General features: G+C 35.8%; 1 protein-coding gene across 1 annotated transcript in view; it reads right to left on the bottom strand.

Moving 5' to 3' along the window:
- Window positions 1-22,078, bottom strand: part of Il1rapl2 (interleukin 1 receptor accessory protein like 2) — a 1,069,701-nt gene that overhangs the window by 464,777 nt on the left and 582,846 nt on the right. The window contains exon 4 of the mRNA XM_021725228.3: window positions 12,115-12,301. Within this exon, the coding sequence (XP_021580903.2) occupies window positions 12,115-12,301 (187 nt within the window). The remainder of the gene's footprint in view (window positions 1-12,114; window positions 12,302-22,078) is intronic.

Below are 22,078 nucleotides of genomic sequence, written 5' to 3' on the forward strand. Positions count from 1 at the left end.
ATTTCACATAAACAAAATGGATTGGAAGAATTATTGATGTTAAAATATCTACAAAGTCATCTACAGGTTCAATGGAATCCATTTCAAAATGCATGCACACACACACACACACACACACACACACACAAACACACAAACACCCCAAATACCCAAAGCCATCTTGAATAAAACAGAAAAAAGCAAGAGGCATTGCACTACCTGAATTCAAAGTACATCAAACTACAGTACTACAGTACTCAAAGAAGCATGTTACTAACACACACACACACACACACACACACACACACACACACGAGCCAATAGGACAGAATTAAGACATTACTAATAAACCCACACATTTATAGACAACTATTTTTGACAAAGGTGCTCAGAACATGCATGGAGAAAAACATAGCCTTTTCAATAAATTGTATTAGGAAAATTGGATATCCAAATGCAAAAGAATGAAACTAGACTTCTATGTCTCACCAGTTATATAAATCTACTTAAAATGGATTAAATACAGAAATGTAAGACCTGAAACTATGTAATAACAAGAGAAAGTGTTTTAGGACATTAGAGTGAAGAGAAAAGCTACAGAATGAGAAAATATTTGTAAACTGAATGTCTGACAAGGGGTTGATATCCAGAATATATAATAAACCCCAAGAATTCAAGAGAAAAAAAAAGTTTGATTGAAAATGGGCAGTGGACATCTCTAGCAGTCAGAGAAATGCAAATTAAAACCACCCTAAGATACCATCTCACTCCAGTAAGATTGGCAGCCATTATGAAGTCAAACAACAAGTGCTGGCGAGGATGTGGGAAAAGGGTACTCTTATACATTGCTGGTGGGACTGCAAACTAGTGCGGCCAATTTGGAAAGCAGTATCGAGATTCCTGGGAAAGCTGGGAATGGAACCACCATTTGACCCAGCTATTCCCCTTCTAGGACTATTCCCTGAAGACCTTAAAAGAGCGTACTATAGGGATACTGCTACAATGATGTTCATAGCAGCACAATTCACAATAGCTAGACTGTGGAACCAACCTAGATGCCCTTAACTAGATGAATGGATAAAAAAAATGTGGCATTTATACACAATGGAGTATTACTCTGCACTAAAAAATTACAAAATCATGGCATTTGCAGGGAAATGGATGGCATTAGAGCAGATTATGCTAAGTGAAGCTAGCCAATCCCTAAAAAACAAATACCAAATGCCTTCTTTGATATAAGGAGAGCAACTAAGAACAGAGCAGGGAGGAAAAGCATGAGAAGAAGATTAACATTAAATAGGGACGAGTGGTGGGAGGGAAAGGGAGAGAGAAGGGAAATTGCATGGAAATGGAAGGAGACCCTCAATGTTATACAAAATTACATATAAGAGGAAATGAGGGGAAAGGGTAAAAAAAACAAGGAGGAGAAATGAATTATAGTAGACGGGGTAGAGAGAGAAGAGGGGAGGGGAGAGGAGGGGAGGGGGTATAGTAAAGGATTGGAAAGGCAGCAGAATACAACAGATACTAGTATGGCAATATGTGAATCAATGGAAGTGTAACTGATGTGATTCTGCAATCTGTATATGGGGTGAAACTGGGAGTTCATAACCCACTTGAATCACATGTATGAAATATGATATGTCAAGAATTACGTAATGTTTTCAACAACTAATAATAAAAAAAGAAAATGGGCAGTAGACCTACATTTCTTTAAAAAAAAAAAGGAAAAAGGAAGACATAAAAATGGCAATCACGAGAAGATGGCAGCAAATGGAGTGCATCACCCCCTTGTTCAGTGTCACTGTGCAGGTGAATGACAAGTTAGACCGGCCAAAACCTATCTTGTTAGGAATTTCCAGCAAAATTGGGGTGCACCGAAACCTAGAGGAAGTATTTCCTTCGCCCGAGGATTGGTTACTGGGGCTCAACCATGAGTGAACTGTCTGCCTGGAGATTCAAGCTGTTTATTCAGTGGCCTGCCCCACTGCTAGAGACTGTGGCACACTGGGAAACAGCGTCCCTAGAAACAGCGAGCTAGCATCGCAGAGAAACGGTGCTGCAGATTCTGTGGGCTCCTGCCGGCTGTGCCCTTGCTGTGCTCCGGGCTGAGTTCTGGGTTTGAGACAGGGGAAGGAAGCGGTCCAGTTCTGTCCTTCACACTGGTCAGCCCACCAAGGAAGCCAGCAGCCACCATCTTGGAGTGGTGACGTCACCATCGCCAGTTTTCAACAGATTGCAGCTCATTCAGCAATAGAACAGGTCTGTGTCATTTAGACCATCTTCCATACAGCGGGGAAATCACATAAAATCTCTCCCCGGCTTTCCGGGGGCATGAGTAACAGAGTGAGCGTAAATAGAGGCATGGGGAAAGGTAAAGGCACCTGACCTCCAACTCCCCCCTCCCACCAGTGGCGAAAACGAAACCTGTCTCGCCAGCTCTCGGAGGAAGGGCTAGCGGAGGGAATCAAAACAATAAGGTGCCGGTTCCCAAAAGCCGCACTCCACGTCCAGGAAACTGCAGGAACAGTGTGTAGCTTGAACTACTGAGAGGTATCACACTGGGAAAAGCCTGGCTGACAGGAGAAGCCAGGGGACTAGAAACCAGGAATAAACCTAAGCTAACAGCTTTTGAGAGACACCAGAGGGGGGAGGAGGGAGCGGCCTCACACCCTCACATGGATTGTTTCCTACAGCCAGAGGGCAAAATCTAGGCCCAGAAGGCCCAGCACCACCTACTGGAAGTGAAAAAAATAGAAGCCTAACAGTGTCCCTTTTTTCTTCTTTTCTTTTTAATTTTTTAATTCTGATTTTTTTTTCTTTTCTATAATTATATTATTATTTTTTAAATGTAATTTTTATTTTACTGCATTTTATTATTATTTTATTTTTTATTATCATTTCTTTTTCTTTTCTATTCTTTTCTCTTTCTTTCCTCTCTCCCTCTCTCTTTCTTGGTTTGCTTCCTTACCTTTTCCCCATCTTTCCTCTTAAGCATGACCACCCAGATTGCATACAACTTACTAAATGCAAATAGATGAATACTAAGAATCGGTCCATAGTCTGCCTAAGCCCTTAACTACCCCCAAGTACTCCTGTCTATTCTCTTGTTAATATCTGCCTGCATTTGAGCAACCCCCCAAAGAAGCTAACATATACTAACCTCCATACCATCAAATTGCCTGACCTCAACATAAAATCCTAAGTTCAAACCTCAATTCTATACATGCCATCAAATTCTGTAGGCCTTTAATGAAACTAATGAATTTACCTTAAATCACATTTAAGTCTAACATCTCTCAACATTGCCTCCCAACATAAAGGAGAGATATTGGAACTATAAAAACCAAAACAAATTTAAAGAAGAAAACAGAAACAAAGCAGTCAAACAGAGTTGGAAAGTAACGTGAGCACCATGAAAAAACAAGGGAAAAAAGGATTACAAAAAATGCAGGACAACTTAAATTCACAGGAGAACCTAGAGGCATCAGAAACATGGACAGAGAGAGAACTCAAGGCATACCTAACTCAGATGGAACAGAATCTTAAGGAAGACATTAGACAGCAAGTCCAAACAATGAAAGTATACTTTGAAAACGAATTACATAGGCAAATTCAAATGGCAAAGAACAAGCTCTACCAGGAGATAGAGATTAAAAAAAAAATCAAACAGTAATCCTATAAATGCATGAAACCATAAACCAAATTAAAAACTCAAACGAGAATATTACAAATAGACTAGATCAAATAGAAGTCAGAACATCAGATAATGAAGACAACTTGAAAAGAATATAGTCAACACAGAAAGGATGCTAAGAAATCACCAGCAATCTATCCAAGAGTTATGGGATGTCATAAAAAAACCAAACTTGAGAGTCATCGGGATAGAATAAAGTATAGAGGTTCAAACCAAAGGAATGAACAATCTATTAAATGAAATAATCCTAGAAAACTTCCCAGATATGAAAGATGGAATGGATCGCCAAATCCTGGAAGCCTACAGGACCCCAAACATACCAAACCGAAATAGACCAACTCCAAGACACATAATTATGAAGATATCCAACATACAGAACAAGGAGAGAATAATAAAAGCTATGAGAGAAAGAAGGCAGATTACATTCAGGGGTAAACCAATTAGGTTAATGGCTGATTTTTCATCACAGACGTTGAAAGCAAGAAGGTCCTGGAACAATGTATTTCAAACGCTGAACAATAATGGATTCCAACCAAGAATACTGTATCCAGCAAAATTAAGCTTCAGATTTGACAATGAAATTAAAATATTTCATGATAAACAAAAGTTAAAAGAATTCGGAACCAGAAAACCAGCACTGCAAGGCATTTTGAGCAAAACACTACAAGAAGAGGAATTGAAAAACAGCACCCAAAACTAAGAGTGGGAGGTAACTCAGTAAAGGGAAGAAAAAAAATAACCAAAAAGGAAAAACGAGCCATATTAAGATAAATAAATAAATAAGCATGACTGGAAGTACAAACAATATATCAATACTAACCTTAAACATGAATGGCTTAAATTCACCAATCAAGAGACAAAGGCTAGTAACCTGGATTTAAAAAAAAAAAAAACAAATCCAACAATATGCTGTCTTCAGGAGACTCATATGATAGGAAAAGACATACACAGGTTGAAAGTGAAAGGTTGGGAAAAATCATACCACTCACATGGTCCTCGGAAGCAAGCAGGAGTGGCCATACTCATATCAAATAAAATCAACTTCAAACCTAAGTTAATATAAAGGGATAAAGAAGGACGCTGTATACTGTTAAAAGGAACCATCCACCAACAAGACATAACAATTATCAATATGTATGCACCAAACAATGGTGCTGCAACATTCATAAAACAAACTCTCCTCAAGTTCAAGAGTCAAATAGACCACAACACAATAATTATGGGTGACTTCAACACACCGTTCTCTCCATTAGACAGACCCACCAGACAAAAGCTGAATAAAGAAACTATAGAACTCAATAACACAATCAATAACCTAGACTTAACTGACAAATATAGAATATATCAACCATCATCAAATGGATATACTTTTTTCTCAGCAGCACATGGATCCTTCTCAAAAATAGACCATATATTATGCCATAGGGCAACTCTTAGTAAATACAAAGATGTGGAAATAATACTATGCATCTTATCTGATCATAATGGAATGAAACTGGAAATCAATGATAAAAGAAGGAAGGAAAAATCCTGTATCACCTGGAAAATGAACAATATGTTACTGAATGATCAATGGGTTACAGAAGACACAAAGGAGGAAATAAAAAAATTCTTAGAGATAAATGAAAATACAGACACAACATATCAGAATCTAAGGGACACAATGAAAGCAGTTTTAAGAGGGAAATTCATTGCTTGTAATTCATTCCTTAATAAAAGAAAGAACCAACAAATAAATGAACTTACACTTCATCTCAAAACCCTAGAAAAGGAAGAGCAAAACAACAGCAAATGTAGTAGAAGGCAAGAAATAATTAAAATCAGAGGGGAAATCAACAAAATTGAAACAAAAGAAACCATTGAAAAACTTGATAAAACTAAAAGTTGGTGCTTCGAAAAAATAAATAAGATCAACAGACCCTTAGCCATGCTAACAAAGAGAAGAAGAGAGAGAACTCAAATTATTAACATATGGGATGAAAAAGGCAATATCACAATGGACACCAGAGAAATACAGAAGATAATTACAAATTATTTTGAAACCCTATATTCCAATAAAATAGAAGATAGTGAAGATATCGATAAATTTCTTAAGTCATATGATTTGCCCAGATTGAGTCAGGAAGATACACACAATTTAAACAGACCAATAACAAATGAGGAAATAGAAGAAGCCATCAAAAGGCTACCAACCAAGAAAAGCCTTGGACCAGATGGATATACAGCAGAGTTTTACAAAAACTTCAAAGAAGAATTAATACCAATACTTTTCAACTTACTTCAAGAAATAGAAAAAGAAGGAGCTCTTCCAAATTCATTCTATGAGGCCAACATCACCCTGATTCCAAAACCAGACAAAGACACTTCAAAGAAAGAAAACTACAGACCAATATCTCTAATGAACTTAGATGCAAAAATCCTCAATAAAGTCCTGGTGAATTGAATACAAAAGCATATCCAAAAATGTGTGCACCATGATCAAGTAGGCTTCATCCCTGGGATGCAATGCTGGTTCAATATACAGAAATCAATAAATGTTATTCACCACATCAATAGACTTAACCATAAGAATCACATGATCATCTCGATAGATGCAGAAAAAGCAATCAACAAAGTACAACATTGCTTTATGTTCAAAACACTAGAAAAACTAGGGATAACAGGAACATACCTCAACATCATAAAAGCTATATATGCTAAGCCTCAGGCTAGCATCATTCTGAATGGAGAAAAACTGAAGGAATTCCCTCTAAAATCTGGAACAAGACAGGGATGCCCTCTATCACCACTTCTATTAAATATAGTTCTTGAAATACTAGCCAGAACAATTAGACAGACAAAAGAAATTAAAGGCATAAAAACAGGAAAAGAAGAACTTAAATTGTCACTATTTTCATGTGATATGATACTATATCTAACAGACCCAAAAGGGTCTAGAAAGAAACTACTAGAGTTAATAAATGAATTCACCAAAGTGGCAGGATATAAAATCAACACACGTAAATCAAAGGCATTCCTGTATATCAGTGACAAATCTTCTAAAATGGAAATGAGGACAACCACCTCATTCACAATATCCTCAAAAAAAAAAAAAATACTTGGGAATCAACCTAACAAAAGAGGTGAAAGATTTATACAATGAAAACTACAGAACCCTAAAGAGAGAAATAGAAAAAGACCTTAGAAGATGGAAAAATATACCCTGTTCATGGATAGGAAGAACTAACAACATCAAAATGGCAATATTACCCAAAGTTCTCTAAAGGTTTAATGCAATGCCAATCAAAATGCCAAGGGCATTTCTTGTAGAAATAGATAAAGCAATTATGAAATTCAAATGGAAAAACAAAAGACCCAGAATAGCAAAAGCAATTCTAAGCAGGAAGTGTGAGTCAGGCACTATATCGATACCAGATTTTGAACTATACTACAGAGCAATAAGTAACAAAAACAGCATGGTACTGGTACCAAAACAGGCAGGTAGACCAATGGTACAGAATAGAGGACACAGAGACCAGTCCACAAAATTACAGCTTTCTTATATTTGATAAAGGGGCTAAAAGCATGTAATGGAGGAAGGATAGCATCTTCAACAAATGATGCTGAGAAAACTGGAAATCCATATACAACAAAATAAAACTGAATCCCTTTCTCTCACCATGCACAAAAGTTAACTCAAAATGGATCAAAGAGCTTGATATCAAATCAGAGACTCTGCGCCTGATAGAAGAAAAAGTTGGCTCCGATCTATATATTGTTGGGTCGGGCTCCAAATTCCTTAATAGGACACCCATAGCACAAGAGTTAATAACTAGAATCAACAAATGGGACTTATTCAAACTAAAAAGTTTTTTCTCAGCAAGAGAAACAATAAGAGAGGTAAATAGGAAGCTTACATTCTGGGAACAAATTTTTATTCCTCACACTTCAGATAGAGCCCTAATATCCAGAGTATACAAAGAACTCAAAAAATTAAACAATAAGGAAACAAATAATCCAATCAACAAATGGGCCAAAGACCTGAACAGACACTTCTCAGAGGAGGACATACAATCAATCAACAAGTACATGAAAAAATGCTCACCATCTCTAGCAGTCAGAGAAATGCAAATCAAAACCACCCTGAGATACCATCTCACTCCAGTAAGATTGGCAGCCATTATGAAGTCAAACAACAACAAGTGCTGGTGAGGATGTGGGAAAAGGGTACTCTTGTACATTGCTGGTGGGACTGCAAATTGGTGCGGCCAATTTGGAAAACAGTATGGAGATTCCTTGGAAAGCTGGGAATGGAACCACCATTTGACCCAGCTATTCCCCTTCTCGGACTATTTCCTAAAGACCTTAAAAGAGTGTACTACAGGGATACTGCCACATCAATGTTCATAGCAGCACAATTCACAATAGCTAGACTGTGGAACCAACCCAGATGCCCTTCAATAGATGAATGGATAAAAAAAATGTGGCATTTATACACAATGGAGTATTACGCAGCACTAAAAAATGACAAAATCATGGCATTTGCATGGAAATGGATGGCATTAGAGCAGATTATGCTAAGTGAAGCTAGCCAATCCCTGAAAAACAAATGCCAAATGTCTTCTTTGATATAATGAGAGCAACTAAGAACAGAGCAGGGAGGAAGAGCAGGCGGAAAAGATTAACATTAAATAGGGACGAGTGGTGGGAGGGAAAGGGAGAGAAAAGGGAAATTACATGGAAATGGAAGGAGATCCTAATTGTTATACAAAATTACATTTAAGAGGTTGTGAGAGGAATGGGAAAAAAAAACAAGGAGAGAAATGAATTACAGTAGATGGGGTAGAGAGAGAAGATGGGAGGGGAGGGGAGTGGGGATAGTAGAGGATTGGAAAGGTAGCAGAATACAGCAGTCACTAATATGGCATTATGTAAAAATGTGGATGTGTAACTGATGTGATTCTGCAATCTGTATTTGGGGTAAAAATGGGAGTTCATAACCCACTTGAATCTAATGTATGAAATATGATATGTCAAGAGCTTTGTAATGTTTTGAACAACCAATAAAAAAATGGCAATCACGTATTTGGAAAACTGCTCAGTATCTTTAATAATCAGGAAAATTCGTATCAAAAACACAATGGTATATCATCTCACTCTAATAAGAATGGTCAATATCAGAAAAGTAAAAACACCAAGTCTTGGTCATGATATGAAGAAAAGAATCTTTATACACTATAAGTGTGAATGTCAATTAGTACAGCCATTATGAAAAACAGTTTGAAGTTTCCTCAAAAGTTAAAAATAAAACTATCATATGATCCAGCAATCCCACTTCTGGAATATTCAAAGGAAATGAAACAGTATGTTGATGGGACATCTCTATCCCTATGTTCATTGCAACAGTAATCAAAGTAGCCACGAACTAGGAGAAAAAAAGAAGGTTCTATCAACTGATGAACAGATAAAGAAAATGTAGCACATATACACAATGGAAAATTATCCAGCCATAAAAGGAATAAAATCCTGTCAGTTGTGACAACAAGGATGGAACTAGAAATCACTATGTGAATTGAAATAAGCCAGGCACTGAGAGAAAAGTATAAAAGGTCTCACTCATATGTGGAATCTAAAATGTTAATCTTCTTTTTTGGGGGGGCAGGGAACTAGGGATTGTACCCAGGGGTGTTTTACCACTGAGCTGCAACCCCAGTCCATTTATTCATTCATTCATTTATTCATTCATAATTTTGTGATAGGGTGTAGCTAAATCACTGAGAGTGGCCTTGAGCTTGATCTCCTAATAGTTAAAGATAGAAATGTGGCTACTAGAACTTGTGGAAGGTAAACAGGCATGATGAAAGAGGTAATGTTAATCAATGTGTACCAAGTTATAATTAGATAGGAGCAAGAAGTTCTGATATAGTATTATTGCATAGTAGTATGATTATAGTAAACAATAAGGTCTTATACCTTTAAAATAACCAGGAGAAGGGACTGAGAGTATAACTCAGTGGTGGAGTTCTTACCTAACAAGCAGAAGGCCCTGGATTCAGTCCCCAGCACTGATAAAATCAAAAACAAAACAGCAAAACAAAATAAGTAGAAGAGAGGATTTTCTAAATTTTCTCATCACAATTAAATGATAAAAGTTTAAGGACATAGATACATTTAATCTGATTTACACATTACATATACATGATGTATATGAGTATCAAAACATCACATCTTGCCCCATTAATTTGTTCAATTTTTATGTTTTTATATATCAGTTTAAAAGGAATTTAATAATAAAAGCAAATTTTAAACATTATTATTCTGGAAATGCCTTTTCCTTCTCCATTGTTGCTCTATTTGAAAAATTGGGTGGTAGCATTTCCCAAGGAATAAATTGCTTTGGTATGTAATGATAACAGTGATGTCTAGAGATGTGAGGAAAAGGGAAGAAATAATATAGCAGAAAGATACAGAGAGGAGATAGAAGAATGAATTCATATGTAAGGAGGCTGATGACCTGGAATTTACCTCTAACTGGTATATCTTGGGGAGGTCAAATTCCCTTCCTCACCTATAAAATTGAAATAAAACCATCTTACTCTCTTTTTGCCTGATCCTTAGCACCAGCACTAAATTTTACAGAAGTGCCAATGATCAAGGCTGGTTCATTACAGAAAAGATAGTAATTAATAAAATGGACTCTGGAGCCACACTGCCTTGAATATAAATCAAGTTTTGTTTGCCATGTAACTTTATATCTAAGCTCTGATTATTTTCTCTATTAAATGCATACAATGGTATTCTCCATACAGAATTGCAATGAGATTGAAATAAGATGATGCATAAACCAATCTTAGCTCAGTGAATGCCACATAATAGTGTTTAAGAAATATGAAGGAGAGAAATGATCACATGAAGGATCACACTAGCCAGGCATGATGGCACACACTTATAATCCCAGGGGCACAGGAAGCTGAGGCAAGAGGATTGAGAATTCAAGATCAGTGTCAGCAAATTAGCAAGGTATTCAACAACTTAATGAGACGCTGATTCAAAATAAAAAATAAAAAGGGCTAGGGATGTGGCTCAGTGGTTTAGCATCCCTGGGTTAAATCCCAGTACCCCCCTCCCCAAAAAAGATCACCCTAAATTATAAGTCTATGTATAATAAATATAATGACCTTCTTTAATATGCCACAAGATTGTCTTCATTAAGAAAAAAAATAAAAGGAATATGTCAAAGTGAAGAACATGCTCTTGTGGCTTATTGGTAAATTCCATCATGTATGAACATGTAGAGGCTTCCAAATGTAAAATCACCCAACAACTGTGGGAGTTAGGGTTTAGGTTTCCCTGCAAACTGAGAGTCAGTGGAATCCTAGAGAAACAACCTACTATAGCTCTTTATGTGTTGTTAGGGTCCAACAATGCACGTAGCATCTGCCCACAAATTCTTCTTGGTCACCTCCAGCTGTCATACAAAAGAACGGTCAACCTCTGTAGCTCAGAACCAGCATGGACTGTTCAGTCCTCCTACAGGACCACAGGGCAGAATATCATATCTGGACTCACATGGTTGCTCTCTCCTTGTCTACTGGATCCACTCTCTGTCCTTGTCTATCCTACTCTATGCATAGAAAAGCTGAAGATTATTGACTGTATCTACCATCTTTGCTTCTGATTTCTCTTTGAGTTCAAATTGGGGAGGCAATTAGCAGAAAACCAGAGAGTAGGAGTTAAGAAAGATTAAGTTTTTTATCCTGCTCCCTCCCTCCCTCTTCCACCTTCACATGTTCCTCTAAGGCTACAAATCTTGATAGGCCTTCTCTATTCTTTCTAGGTTCCAGTGACATTGATCCTTCCCCTTACCAGTGTAGGCTAGTGGGGTGAATTTAACAGCCTCCCAGAGTTGGTTCCCTCAACTCTGCCCATATCACTGTAAATAAATATTTCATTCAACTCTCTTCAATTCAACTTTCACTGAGTGTAGTTTATTTCCAGTTACTAGACCTTATAAGTGTCCACGAATGCTGCATCGGACCCATTTATCTCCTCTGTATTCACTACAGTGGCTTTTACATTGTAGATGATCATAACACCTTTTCAAGTACTACTTATAATGATGGGCCTTTCAATTACTAATAGTAAATAATATTTATATGTCCCCAAATAATTCTTTCATGTATTATTTAAAGCTTCACTTTTCTTCCCATTTGGTCTTATGAGTTGTGTTAAAGGGAGATTTTGATTATTTTTAGTTGTTGGGGGAAGTGGGACAGCTTTTGACACCTGCTGATGAAAATGCATGAAAATCAGTGGTATTTAGGAGACAAATGTCTCAGTTACCTGGTTATCAATCCATTGATTATGCTCAGTAAAATATTTAATACCAAAAACTTTTCATATACCCAAAGCCTGCCACAAACTGAGGTAAAAATGAATTTGACACCATGCTGAATTACCTTGTACCAGACAACATCGGGCTCCTGATCAGACTTCTTAAAGTCATCCATGTCTGGACAGGAGATCTCCTTTCTTTTAGTGACTTCAGATTTTTCTAAATAGCGGATTCTGCTATTGTAGCACAGGCCTGATTCATTCTCTGCTACAGTCAAGGACATTGACACCTTCATACAATATGTTGAGTTTCTGTAGGAACAGAAAAATAACAAAATAGTTTTATTGGGTGTTTACATATTTGTTTGTACTCTATATTTCAAGGGTATTGACTTTTCCATTTAAGGCTTGCCCCCAAATCAGAAATGACATTAAAACAACACAGAGCAATTTTCTACTTCAACTGACACAGTGATATGAAATAAGATGCTAATGTGGAAATTGCCAGCCATGAAGTAGCTATAGAGCTATACAGGGGAGTTATAGCCATCTACAGAACTGAAACAAAGTCAGACTTTTTTTTTCCAATAGTTAGTAAATGGTGCTACACTGAAAATCTAAGTGAAAACTAGTGAGAAAATTTCTATAAATACAGCTAGAGTCATCTCTGCTCTTCCTCCATGGCTAGTCCTTTAGAAATTATTCAAGAGCTTGTTGAATTTTACCATTGGTTTCTCAGCCAACATTTCCTTTTATAAGATATATATAGAAAACCAGATCAACACACAGAGGTCACATGTTAACTTATATACCTTTTTAAGGTGCTTACTGAGACGTACCAAGGATCAAATTTGAGGCTCCCATAAAGAACAAGTGGAGTAAATTTTAATTAATCCAACATAATGTACCATTATAAAAGAATATCACCACTGAATTTTAACATTAGGCCACTTTAGAAATTGACTAACTCATTATGGGAGAGTATTTATGAAATTAAAATTCTACTTTCTTATAACTTGGTTAGTACCTTCTCAGTAATATGAGCTCAGTAAACATGTTTGACCAATTTATTTAACTACAAATAAATAAACAAAATTGTATGCCTTCATTTCTGTATGTATACTCCATGAATTTTTCCTACCCAGAGGATGTCAACCACACAGAAGAAAATTGAAATGTGTGGGGAAAGGATCAGAAGCAACCTGATAAGACTGAGAAGGCCAACTGTAAATTTTGGTAGGAGTGTTGAATTTTACTTTATGGAGGACTTTTCAGGAGTGTATCTGTTCTAAACATAAAGGATACTTGCTGCCAAAAATACAAAGTGCCAAGGGCAGCTATACAAAAACCAAGTGTTTCTACCAACAAGTAATAATAATCCTATAACAGATGGAATTAGCATGCCAACTGCTAACTTGAAGATGGCCCCAAATGACTGGTGCTATGCATACTATTTATTACTCACTCATTGAAATTCACATATCTCAAAACACAGGAGGACAGACAGCTGTGTGCATTGGGCTTATAAACTAACATAATCAAAATGACTCCTACTTGTTTCTAGTGAAGTTAATTAGCAAGCACCCCTGACTATGTCATGTGAGAAGAATGCTGTGAAAGCACTCTAATTCAGATGTTCAGATGCAACCCAATACACTATGTAGATTGTAGGATATTGCTTTTCTCTCTTCCTAATGTAGAACCCAAACAACATGAGTTATGCCCACTAGGATCAAATGAAAGAAATTCACATACTCTTGTCAAGTTTTGGATAACCTCTTTAAATGCTATGAAGTTAAAGGCACTATTATGATAAAATGTCAGGAGAGAATAAAGCGGAGTTTAATCAATTTAATTATTTTTGACTATGATTTCAATAGTTTTGTCATAAATAATTCCAAACTATCTTGTTTCCAACAAAGCAATACATGATCTGGTTCAACACTGCACTCTTTTCTTCATTCATTAAGGTACAGTCACAATGACATTTTTCTCTGTTTCTTGAACACGTTATACAAACCATAGGCCTTCTCTCTGCTCTTCTCTCTGCCCTTCTCTCTGCTCTTCTAACATTTGTTTATTTCATAAATGTAAGTTAATTAGGACAAATAATTTGTTGCTCTTGTTTATGACTCTATCTCTGTAATATAAATGATTAACTAATAGATGCTCAGTAGATGTTTGTTACTTAAATGAGTAAGCACCAAGTGGTATTTGTTTAACAGATATGTTATCTCTGCTCTACTTTGGCATCAACAGCATATGGTTCAAACATCCTCATTCAGATTCAGTTATATGACTATCTGAATATCAAATTCCTAGATCTATGACCTAGATAGTTTTCAGGTATTCTTGAATTACCATTAATGGAAAAAATAGTCAAGTTTTGTACATCTGCATATTGGCAAAGAATGGAGTATATTGGCTATATCTGGGAGACAAAGAGGACTAGAGCAGTGGCAGTGGGTAGAGGGAAGGTAAATGTTCACATGGTTTAAAAGGTATTAACACAGAAAGAAAAGAAATGTTTCTGCTGGATATCCAAAGTATTCTGAACACTTTTTGATGTTACAAACTTTAAACATATCTGCTCCATGACATTTATCCATGCAGATGAAGAGATTTATTTGTTAAATATATTCCCCTTCTTATACTATACCTCCATGGAAAGAGAACTGATCACCCGAGGTCTCAATAATAGAAAGAATAGGTAGAATGTCCAAAGTTCAGAAAGAAGCTCACTATAAAATGCATTTATCCCTTTGGAAGAAAATAAGGTTGACTAAAGTAAAGGATAATTCTAATATTGTGCTTTCTTTTTAAAATGTTTTTTAGTTGTAGATAGACATAACACCATTATTTTATTCATTTATTTACTTTTTATGTGGTGCTAAGGATTGAACCCAGTACTTCACACATGCTAGGTAAGAGCTCTACCACTGAGCTATAATCCCAGCCCATATAGTGGTTTCTTAACTCAGAATTAAGCTTTCAACTAAGACACGCTGGGTTTAACTAGCTCTGTGACCTCAGACAAGTTATGTAACTCTGTTTCCTCACCTGGAAACTGAAAAGTTCTTTACCATGACTCCATTAGAAATGGAATTTCTAACTATGAGCAAAAATAGATGCATATTCTTAACTGGAATTATTATAATGTATAACCACATATTAAAATAATATGTGGAAAATAAATAATATAGTACTGGCATATAGTAGGTATTCAATAAACTGAAGCCATAATTGGAATTGTTGGTATTGCTAGCATTACTATGTATATTGCTAATAAATAATAATTTTGATTTATATGTTAAAATAACCATGAACAATCACCAATATATTTTAAAAAATAACACTGGCAGTATTATTTTAAGAAAGGCCACTGGGTTAGGAATGCTACTTGACAGGAAAAGTACCAAATAGGTCAGTTGGCAAGGTAGCTAATACCAGAGGATTCGGCTGGTATGAATGCATAAAAATATTACACTGACTTAGGCAACAAAATAAGTGAATCAAGAAAGAGCAGCTAAAGCAGGAAGAAACCCTCAGGTACAACAAGTAGTAAAAGGCCAGGAGGTTGGAAGTCAAAAGGTTAATAAAGTTCCATTTATCTTCTGGAAACATCTTAGACCAGTGTCTTCTACTATAAAGCCCAGATCCCCAGACATGTTTTCAGGCACAAGACAGGAAACTCTCTTATGTGTCATTGTCCAACTCTTTCAAAGTACAAATGATGCAGGTCATGCCAGCCTCACTTGCATTAACTTGAGATGGTGATAAGGGGTTAAAGGGGGAAATGTTTCTGTGTTCTCTAACCCTTACCCTTCCATGAGCAACCTTAGGCTGGGGCTCTCCATATATTTACTCCCACTCTACTGGCATATGAATAGTAGACAACAAATTGCTTGTTAACCCTTAAACAAGCTCTAATATGAAGTTGTTGATGATGACCAAGATCCTAGAATTCAAAGACAAAGCCTAGTTTGAGTCCTGCTGTCACTATTGCTGACCTAGTAAAAGTATGATCAAGACTGCCTGACAGTCTGAGACTCAGGTTGATTTTTATTAGTCATGTAATCCAGCTCTGGCACAGTTCCCATTAAAAATCTTGCATTATTTAGATTTTATTTTGAAAAATGCCCCTGGCCAGTTCTATTTAAAATGTTTCCCGCAACTAAGACCCCAAAAAATGTTACTTTTCTTTCATTAGGTACAATTAGAGCTATGTAAGTTTGAGGAGGTAGACTGACAAGTGTGCAAGAACGGGGATTGTATTTTTTTTCCCCTACATAACCTGAGAGGACAAGGAACACATTAAGACTTAAAGTAAGCAAAGGGTAATCCCAGTTATATTGTGGAAACAACTTGCAATTACTTTCATTTACAATATTTTCAAGTAGAGTTCTCCCTCAATATCCAGGGAAGATTTGCTTTAGGACCACCCATTCCCATGCACACATAAATCTCCAGATGCTCAAGTCTTTTATAGAAAATGGCATTGAATTTGTGAATAAACTATGTATATCCTCCCATATACTTTAAATCATCAATATATTCATCATACTACCTAATAAAATATAAATACTATGTAAATTGTTATGTTACATTGTGTAGTGAATAATGACAACAAAAATCTGTACGTGATAGATACAAATATAATTATTTTATTTCCTATTATTTTTGATCCATGGTTGGTTGAATTCATAGATGTTAAATCCACAAATATAAAAAGTCAACTGTGGGCTTGGATTGTGGCTCAATGGTAGAGTGCTTGCCTAGCATGAGTGAGGCACGAGATTCAATTCTCAGCACTGCATATAAATAAACAAAATAAAGTCCATTGACAACAAAAAAATTTTTTAAAAAGTCAACTATCTTCATATATATTATCATATTTAATTCTGCCAACATCCATGAAAACAAACAGGGTAAATCACGTAACAATTGTAAAATATAAACCGAACAAGTAACTTAATCAAGCTAATAACCTGGTCAGTGGTTTAGAGTCAATGTTTCCAACTAGTAGTCACAGAGGTCCTCAGAACTTGATGCTAACATTATTTAAGAGTGGTGACACATGCCTGTAATCCCTCCAGCTCTGAAGACTGAGGCAGGAGTGTAAAGGCGCCAAGTAACTGAGTGAGATCCTGTCTCTAAATAAAATACAAAATAGGGCTAGGGATGTGGCTCAGTGGCCGACTTCCCTGAGTTCAGTCCCCAGAATCCTCCCCCCACAAAAAAAGAGACAAACTAACTTGAAGTTATCCATGCCAATGTGGGCAATATGAAGAAAGACATGCAGATAACTAAAGATAACATCTGAAGAATAGTTATTAATGTGCACAGGAAAATAATTTGTAAATTTGTCTGTGCATGTCTTTTCCTCTGAGATGAGTCTCTTGAAGGCAATATATATCTGGGTCTTCATTTTAATTCCAATCTGTCAGTCTATGTCATTTAGTTGATGAATTTAGGCCATCCATATTCAGGGTTATTATTGAAATATAATTTGTATTCCCAGACATTTTGGGTTATTTTTGGTTTTTAACTTAACTTGGTTTCTCTTTTGATTGGCCTTTCCGATCAATAAATGTGGGGGAACAGGCACACTCATACATTGCTGGTGGGACTACAAATTGGTGCAACCAATCTGGAAAGCAGCATGGAGAAACTGGAATGGAACCACTATTGGGGAAATTGAAATGGAACCACTATTTGACCCAGTTATCCCCTACTCAGTCTATACCCAAAGGACTTAAAATCAGCATGGTATAATAATGAAGCCACATGAATATTCATAGCAGCTCAATTCACAATAGCCAAACCGTGGAAACAACCTAGATGCCCTTCAGTAGATGAGTGGATAAAGAAACTGTGTTATATATATACACAATGAAATATTACTCAGCTTAAAAGAGAATAAAATTATGGCATTCACAGGTAAATGGATGGAGTCAGAGGATATCATGCTGAGCAAAGTAAGCCTATCCCAAAAACCAAAGCTGAATATTCTCTCTGATAAGTGGATGCTGATCCATAACCAGGAGGAGAGAAGCATGGGGAAAATGTAGGAGCTTTGATTGGGCAAAGGGGAGGGAAGAAAGGGAGGGTACGCGGGGGAAGGAAAGATGGTGGAATGAGATGGACATCATTACCCTACGTACACATATGACTGCACATATGGTATGACACTACATTATGTACAACCAGAGAAATGAAAAGTTGTGCCGCAATTGTGTACAATGAATCAAAATTCATTCTGCTGTCATATATACCTAATTAAAATAAATTTAAAATTTACATTCTAATAAGCATTTAGGGGAAACACAGGATCTTTTGGAAAAACTCACTTTTTGTTATTTTTAGTCTATAAGCCTTACTTTCAGTTTGTAGAGTTATGAAAACTTCAGAGGGTTGTGGTCTTTTTTTTATGGATCTCTGACCTGTAAAATGTCAACAGATTTTAAGTGTGTACATTTTTTTCCATCAGGCAGAGATTGGTTAGCAAACAAACAGGATTTGATGGGGGTATGAAGAGAGAATACTTTATTAACTCTTTTTAACTTCTGCCAACATGAGTATTCAGCTTTGGCCATGATACTGATAATCTCCAGCTCAGAATCATAGAAACATAATTTGCTTATAGTTCATGTTATAGTTAGTCAATAGGTCAACCCTGGGACTTGAACTGTACTTGAATAGATTACTGCTTGAGATAATGACCTTTAGAGGCAGATATGTAGGTTCAAATTCCAGCTCTATAATGTTCTATCTATGGATCTTTGGATAGGTGACTAAGTCTGTTTGGGGCATATATAAGTTAGATTAATAAAAAGCAACTATTTTACAGGGTTGTTATATTACATAAATGTTAAGAATTATAAAGGGTCTGAGATTTTACCCAATTTCCAAATTAACAAGTTATCCTGCCAGTTTCAAGGAAACTCCTATGTCACAATTAATAAATAATTTCTCACAATAGAGCATCAGCGTTTGTGTTGCTCAGTCTCATAGGACAATACAAAGAGGATCAGGGAACAAGCAATGGGTCATAGGCAATGTGTCATATAGTATAGTGGAAGAGCTTCAAGCTTAGAAAACACACATCTTTTATTATGGGTCATAAGCATATCAGCCCTTTGTTCCAGAAGTAAATATGCTCTTTTTCCCAAGGCTGTATGCAAACCTTCCTTTTGCTCTAGAGGAAGACATTATTTCTATCTTCCAAGAGTCTTCTCTATACATACAACTTTGAAAAGCTAATCCAGGACAAAATATAGTATGCTCAGAAGATATGCAGAAATGTGAGAGACCTAGAACAAAATCTATCCTAACAATGAAATAGTTCACTTAAAGCATTTAGCAAGTACCCGGTATATACTAATCACTCTATAAAAATAAACTCCTTTAACATCATCACCACTATTACCACATTGCCTACAAATAAGTACCACAAAATAGCTACAAAATACAAATACCTACAAAATACAAATCCCACATTACCTCCCAATACAAATCATAAAGTCAATGAAAAGATTTCTTTTCTTGTCACTGTTTTTTTAAGAAAACAGTCAATGGACCAGGATACAGGAAACATTACATTTATCCTAAAAACTGTTTGCTCAGGATAAATTTTATTATAAAAATTCCCTTTACAATAAATTCAAAACAAGCTAATTTATTCTGAGACTGAGCATTAAATTCAGATAACTACTAAGAAAATTATGATATATTACATATATATTTGACCCATTCATGTATAACTGAGAATTGTGGAACTTTCTATTGATCTGTTATGTCACCATTCCCAAGGAAAGCAATTACTGTTTTTCACCTAAGGATACAGGTAATTTGCTCAAAATATAACCCAAAGATTGACTGAAGATGAGGGTAAAGGTAAGAGGATAATCAAGGTAAATTTAAAATATTTCTCACCACCACCATTATGCACACTATAAGTGATGCTTGCTTTCTTGTTTGAATGAAAACAACTTTAAGAATAATAATCTGAAATACATCATCCTATAATCAAAAAGCTTTCCATCAATCTGTGGAGAATTCTGATATTTCTATTAACAACAACATATCTCTCATCCAGAAAGCCTTCCCCAACCAATTCCACTGACTCTATTCCTATCTCCTCATTGGTTCATACTTACATTACAGATATTTTGTATCTGTTAATAACATTGTTTTATAATTTTCCTCATAATATTTACAAAGATTTTGTCAATTACCCAAGTTACATCTCAAACTCTTCAAAAACAGATTTATGTACATATGATTACCTACCTCGCCTGACTTTCTGTTGAAAATTTCATAACTAAATTGTCTTAGCAACTAATCTATTATGCCCTATGCCTCCATGATCTATTCTCTGACTTCTGTCTATGCCACCATAGCTGTCAGTTTCAGAGACCTTGAAAGACTTGTCAATATTCACTATTTATACTTGCTCCTCTAACTTCATTCTATGGCCCAATATCATTTGACTTCTGCCATATCATTCTATTGCTTTGCTAATCAGTAGAATCATTATTATGTGAACTGGATGACCTTTTGTTCATTAGGTTTAGCTAATCATATAGACCTAATCCAATCCAACCTCCATGTATTATTTGAAAAGAGTAACACTCATTTCACCTTCAAAATCTCTTAGTTTAAAACTATACCCCTCATTTTTTCTACTTCTTTCCTACCACTTCTATTGCTTATTATTTTTCCTTGTTTTACTCCCAAATTATTGACCACTCTTCCCTAGGCCTTAGTGGGTTTTTTTTCTGTTTCACTTTTTTCTCCCCACCTAACCTTCATCTTAAGCACTGGATCCTAGCCACAACTGAGCACTGCAACCATCCAAAGCTATAATATATATCTCCAGTTATGTTCTCTCTCTTACATTACAGACCAGTTGAGTCATCTAAGAGTCAATATAGCTGTCATGAGGTACTTAACAATCCAAACTGAACTCATCTGTCTCCTATAGTATGATTTTCCTTCTATACTATGGTTAGAGGCATCACTAATCATACCACCAAATTTCACCAGATACCTCAAAATCACCCTCCATGCCATCTTCCCATATTTATTGTTATTATAAAACTGGTTAATAAGTCATGCTAATTCTGTTTCAAAATCTGTCTTAAGGGGACAGACGGAATAAGATTGATCAGTGAGTACTAAGATATCATTAGATAAAGCTAGTAGTTTTGGTGTGCTATTGCACAGTAAGCTGACAACAGATAACAAAAATGTACTATGCGTTTCAAAACACTACTAGAAAGGATTTTGAATGTTTTCACCATAAAAATGGTAAATTTTTGAGGAGGTTTATAAATTTAATTCAATTTAAACATTATAAAATGGATACATGTATCAAAACATCATGCTACCCAACTTACATGTGTTTCAGTAGTTAAAAATAAATTTAATTCAGGGGCTGGGGATGTGGCTCAAGTGATAGCGCGTTCGCCTAGTATGCGTGACGCACTGGATTCAATTCTCAGCACCACATAAATGTAAAATAAAGATACTGTCCACTTAAAACAAACCTAAAAGAATAAATATTTTAAAAAAAATAAAAAATAAATTTAATTCAAATTTTAAAAATTGTGTACTCTTCTGATATCTAGATTCTTCCATAGTTCAAACCCTAATAAAGTTCTGCTTATACACTGAAATAATTTTCAAACAGATCTCCCTCTCTTTTTTTTTCCCTTCTTCAATTCTTTAGCCATGTGAAAAAAGATGTTTATTCAGCAGAAGTGAAATGATGGCAGCATATGGAGAAAACTGATTTCAAGCTGAAGTCAACGTTTAAATTCTTATCAAAGAAAAATAGGGTAAAAGATGTTCTTACATTAGAAGAATAGAAGACAAAGAATAAGATAGATAACTATTAAACCACCAAAGTCAGGACCCTGATAGAAAGGAAGAGATTCATAAGGCAGGCCTCTTCCCACTCTATATCCTCTCCCTATGTTATTTCAAACACTACCAAGAATTCAACTTCTTCCTCCCAATATAATAATTCTAACCCTGATATCTCTCCTAAGCTTTAGACTCAAACCGCTGACTGAGTATCTCTAC

This window comes from Ictidomys tridecemlineatus, chromosome X, assembly GCF_052094955.1.
Source record: "Ictidomys tridecemlineatus isolate mIctTri1 chromosome X, mIctTri1.hap1, whole genome shotgun sequence".
In the NCBI taxonomy this organism is placed as follows: domain Eukaryota; kingdom Metazoa; phylum Chordata; class Mammalia; order Rodentia; family Sciuridae; genus Ictidomys; species Ictidomys tridecemlineatus.